At 40.8% G+C, this 5,333-nt stretch overlaps 1 protein-coding gene across 2 annotated transcripts in view; it reads left to right on the top strand.

Moving 5' to 3' along the window:
* Positions 1 to 5,333, top strand: part of LOC118408498 (urease accessory protein D-like) — a 14,957-nt gene that overhangs the window by 4,215 nt on the left and 5,409 nt on the right. For both annotated transcript variants that reach the window (XM_035809312.1, XM_035809313.1), the window contains exons 2-3: positions 188 to 385; positions 4,464 to 4,625. In XM_035809312.1, the coding sequence (XP_035665205.1) occupies positions 215 to 385; positions 4,464 to 4,625 (333 nt within the window). In that variant the 5' untranslated portion in view covers positions 188 to 214. The remainder of the gene's footprint in view (positions 1 to 187; positions 386 to 4,463; positions 4,626 to 5,333) is intronic.

The following is a 5,333-nucleotide window of genomic DNA, read 5'->3' as shown; positions in this document are numbered from 1 at the left end:
TGAGGATGTACGTACGTATGTGGGACCCGCGCATGCGAACCAGCATTTTCAATGCGACTTTGTTTTTATCAAAACCACAAAGCCATGGACTAGTACCGCCCTTCTTTAGGCCTTTAGGGCAGACACAGAAAGCCAAATGCCATGACCATGATTATAACATAATAGGTTTGTTGTGTGTTTCTGACAGCGGTCCTACACAGAATCGACCAACAGAATGGACCTGGAAGAACTCCTGAGGGACGCAGACGACTTGGTTCAGCCGTCTACCGGAGGATCGGCCGTCACAAAAGTTCGTGGTACCGGGCAGGCTTCGTTCCAACCGACTGTCAGTTCCACCGGGGAGGTCGTCGGGGTTCGCAACACGATCCTACAAAGCAGTCACCCGGTAAGGCAACTCTTTTCTGTTTGTATCGGCCGTCTAAATTTAGACCACCTTTAGTTTTACTAGCTAGACAATCTGGTATTCACTGTTTTCTCTTCTATAAAGTAATTGTAGCTATGAACTAGCCACGAAACGTTCAAACAGATGTAACGGTTACATAGAGGATCCATAGAAGAATCTTTCAAAAAGTACAATACTACAAAAGAGTGCTAAATGTTACCTTGAAACAGGCGCTAAAAGGTACATCTGCTTGGAGATTTAAGAATACAACACTTGCATTATAAGCGTTTAACTATGTTTATGCAGAAGTATTATCACCACTATGACTATAGATAGTTGGATACGAAAAGAAGCACGAAAAACAGAGGAAGTCAGTGTAGTGAATAGGTAAGCCATCAGTTCGTTTCAATCTACAATGTCGCCCAACAGGCCTAGGCCGCTTGAATGCATCCAGGTTAGGTAAACACATTGGTCACATGATTATTTGCTTGTTGACGACGGTCACTTACGTTTGCACACTACAGAAAAGTAGGCCGTTCGTCGCCAGACTAGTATCAAATTCTGTAAAGACTATCTCTTTGCTGTGTTGTTCATGTTTGAGTCTGGTGACCGACTTTGTAATGAACGGATGAATGAATATCTCTAACCTCATTGTTCACAGTAATATAAAAGTTTATTTCAAATTTTTGCCCGTGGGACAATTGCAGGTAACATGAAAGGGTACAAATAGTGTAAAAACAATATAGCAAGTGTCTACTTTAGTTTCAAAGCTAACTTCTAGATTATGGGTTATTCAATTGGGTTTGATAAGTGACTTCGACTTCTCGCATCTTTCTGAGTGATTAAAATGAAATTGCATGAACTTTTAACAGATATGTTTATTCTATGTTTGTCTAAACTCGGTATGCATGACATTTGAGCACAAACATAGATGGTGTCATTCTGTTCTCTTAAAACGCTCCCTCTTTTGAGTCACACAGACCACATATATAATATTCTACAACAAAATTCGTTCGTCCTCTATTCTATCTAGATTTCTATTAGGAAAATAAAGGACATTATGGCCTTGCCCTACTGACCGCGAGATGAACTCACTTGCCAAATACAAAACAGGGCCAAAGCGCCAAGGGACAATTACGTAACGTTTGTAACCGATATATTAAAGTTATATATACCGCCGAGAGAGACAGTTAAATGACAATTCTGTGTGTAAAATCTCCGATAACAATGTTCTTAGACCATTTAGTTTATAATAGAGGAATTTTAATGCTTTGGTTTTGAAATGTCAAGAATGATGTGCCCTCCAGGCGTTTAGGCACAGTCCCGTGATCTAGGTCGAGTCACGACACAAACACGTATGGGGGGTTATGTAATATTTGGCACACGACTGGAGGCCTTCTATTGGGAAATAGAGTTACTCGACCCACAAGGACCCACAAGGGGGTTCCTTTTTACACCCTAGGCGAATAGAAAGGCAGAGAGCCCGTGATCTATTAACCTGTTTAAACATGGCCACTTGTCACACTATCCCGAAGATTTTTTTTCAAAATAAATCAAGGACAGTTTACATCTGCATCTGAACGATTTGTGAAAAGTCCCGTGGTCTTTATTGATAAAGAAACATGAATAAACTTTTATAGAATCATAGTTTAAGCTTCATGTATCTTATGCAGAGTACCTCATAATAATTATGTTCGACAGGGTCTCAAATTAAGGTGCTGATTTCAACACTCAGACAGTTATTTTTTCAGTGCTACACTTAATTTTTGAATGACATGAATGAACGTTTTGCAACACAAAAGGCGACCCTTTCAAGCGAAAATATTGTCGTAAGAAATAGTTCCAAAATCGAGGCGACAGTTGTTTTTTTCTCGGATGGTTGACACATCGAGGTGTGACCTGCGTGTGTGACGTATAAGGCCACAGCAAGTAAATTTTATGGATGACATCAACGCGCGCATTAATTTTCGCCTGATTTCAGAAAAAAAAACAAGAATTTTTTTTCTTCTGCAGGGATGGTCAACATGACGATAAAGTGCCAAAATGAGCAAATATGTTTTGTTGTAGCCTAAAGATTATTCTTGTAAAAGTGACACTTGCGAGGTAGCCAGGACTGTAGTTGTAGAAATAAAACTTTAATATTGGATAGTTGTAAAAGTGACACCAATATGGAAGCCATGAGTGTGGTTACCAACTTTGTTGGTGATGCTAGTCTACCACACTAGTGTCACTTTTACCACACCAGTACATGGGTACAGGAATGAATGCCTTGTTGGCTCTGATACCATGTTTGTCCCCTTTGTCCATTTTTGTTACAACAGTCATCATAACTTTATGGTGCCTATTTTTGAAAATGTAGCCATCTTGTTTTTTCACCCACCTTGTTTTTTTTCGCCCTATCGCACTATTTTGCAGTCCGCAGAGGATGTCATCCATAAAATTTACTTGCTTTGGCCTAATGGAGAAAAAAAACAAACAGGCAAACTGTCCAAAAAGCTGGTTCAATTCTACCCACAAATGTCTAAACAGTGAAGACTGGGGTGTGTATACGTCGATGGGAAAATTAACCTTACATGACTTAACGAATAGAGAATAGAATTTGCACTATTGATACAGAGAACACAGAACCTCAAATGTGCGAGACAAATTGTTCAACTATCATTCCTGAAGTGTTGTATCCTTGATTCTCAATGACAACACAAGGAGGCAAACATGTCATGTGACCTTGCGTGTTTGGCAAAAACATAATGATTAACGTAACAGTGAGTGCCAACAGAAGTCGAGAAGGTTACACCCCAGGTCGTATATTACGCAGTACTTAGAAGGCATCGCCAGCTGCAGTTGGAGTTTACGATCGTCGCTTGTCTGGCTTCTTCTACACCATTACACAGTTTATGTCTGCATAGATTTTTCCAAGTGTCACAAGAATGGCAAAAACTTGTAATTGTTTCATAAGTTAAAGGCCAGTGACACATTAAAGATCACGTGGAACGTTGGTATGACAATCATGACAAGTACTATAGCCATGAAACAACGCAGCGTATTTAGCCTCATGATCATGATATAAATCCCCATAAATCTTACTAGCTAGACAACTTCATCCAACAAGTACGTGACGTATTTGTAAGTCTATATTTCAGGCTTCAACGAGGACATTTTCATACTGCTTTCGTCCTTTTTTTTTCTATTTGTCGTCCTTTTTAATTAGCTGTCGGGTTTTACTATTTGTTCAATTGTTTATTGAACTTTCCATATCATTGGAGGGTGAGACAACACAGGTGACAGGTCACCTGTACTCATTGTCTCCCCGAAAGAAAACATGCATACACAAGTGAATAATATGATACAATGTTGAGATAACGGCAGCCATTCGTTCACCTTTATCCACGGGGTAACCTATATCCGATGTTTTTAATAGCAAATTATTTATGGATATTATTTCGACGGACGGTGGTTTCAGACGTACTAGAATTAATTTGCTATCTTTATATAACAGTAGGGTTGTATGTTGGGATTGTCGCAAGTTATGCTTCATTCGTGCAGTGTAACGGTAGGTCACCTTTATCCGCGGAGTAACATATATCCATTACATTTAAAACAGTGAATTTAGGAATATCAAGTCGACAGACGGTGGTATCAATTTGCAAATTAAAATGTTTTCAAAATATTGCAATTTGGAAGCACCGTACGGGCATAGGCTAAGGTGCACTCTTCACCGCACTTGCGTTGCGCTTGCGTCACTGCGGGGTTCGAAAGATACTCAACGAATTTCACAGATAAAGAACGAACTTTCGCACTTTTTGTGTATTTTGTCGTCTTCTAAGTCATACTTTTACATGTTACGCAATGTCTAGATTATAATAAAAAATCGGACAAAGTAACAAAAAAGTGACGCAGTGAACGAACCCCGCAGTGACTCAAGCTTGACGCAAGTGCAGTGAGAGTGCACATTTACCTCGCAGAGGTGACCTAGCGTTAAATAGCTGGGACTTCTAACCTCATATAGTACAGATTGCAACAATGACTGAAAAAAGTACATGCATTTGCATTACTGGTTGCATTTTTTGTGTCGTGTTTGCAGGTCCGACTGTCGGTGCCCCGCTATGCCAGTACGAATCCGATGAGCCAATGGCTGTACGTGTCTGTACACGGCGGCGGATTGGCTGAGGGACAGGACATGGTGGTTGACGTCACAGCGGGGAGAGAATGTACCGTGGTCGTCACTACGCCGTCGTTTACAAGGGTAAAGCCCGTTTTTCATGATTTCTGTAGATCTGGTCTGTTTTGCACATGGGTCAATGGGAGACGCCATTTTGTTTTGTGACGTAATTAATCGGCCATTTTGTTATCTTCAAAGTAGCTAGTAATGGCAAAACTACCGAAGTCACGGGTTCCTCTCTCAGCACTCGGTGTATAGTGCCGAAGATACGTCCGCACTAGGTGCCCAGTGGTGAGACGGCTTCAGCACTCGAAAAACCCGAATCACCACTAGAAACCGAGTGCTGAGACTACTTCCGCACTAGAAAACGAGTGACGACAAACGTTCCGCACTAGAAAACGAGTGACGACAAACATTCCGCACAGGAAAACCAGTGACGACAAATACTCCGCACAGGAAACCGAGTGCTGACAGCTAGCCTCCGTTGCGTTATTTACAGTTCCGGGCCAAAGGGTAAAATTGAATATGGCATTGGTCGATACCATTGTGGTCGAAAGAAGGGGTACCTTATACATTTTATCTTCATACAACGTAATGAAGATGACGATATGTTGTAATTCCTAGTAATGTTATTGTATTCTATAAGTATTTCTGTAGAACTATGTTCATCGCCTTTTCAATGAGAGGTAACGTTACAGTTCCGGGTCAAAGTACACATCAGTGGTTGCCATGATACGATCGCCGTCGAAAGAAGGGGACATGCCTTATCTTCGTATGTCAGTATACTAGTAT

This window comes from Branchiostoma floridae, unplaced genomic scaffold (assembly GCF_000003815.2).
Source record: "Branchiostoma floridae strain S238N-H82 unplaced genomic scaffold, Bfl_VNyyK Sc7u5tJ_162, whole genome shotgun sequence".
NCBI lineage: Eukaryota > Metazoa > Chordata > Leptocardii > Amphioxiformes > Branchiostomatidae > Branchiostoma > Branchiostoma floridae.
This window is presented reverse-complemented; position numbering and strand designations above follow the sequence as displayed.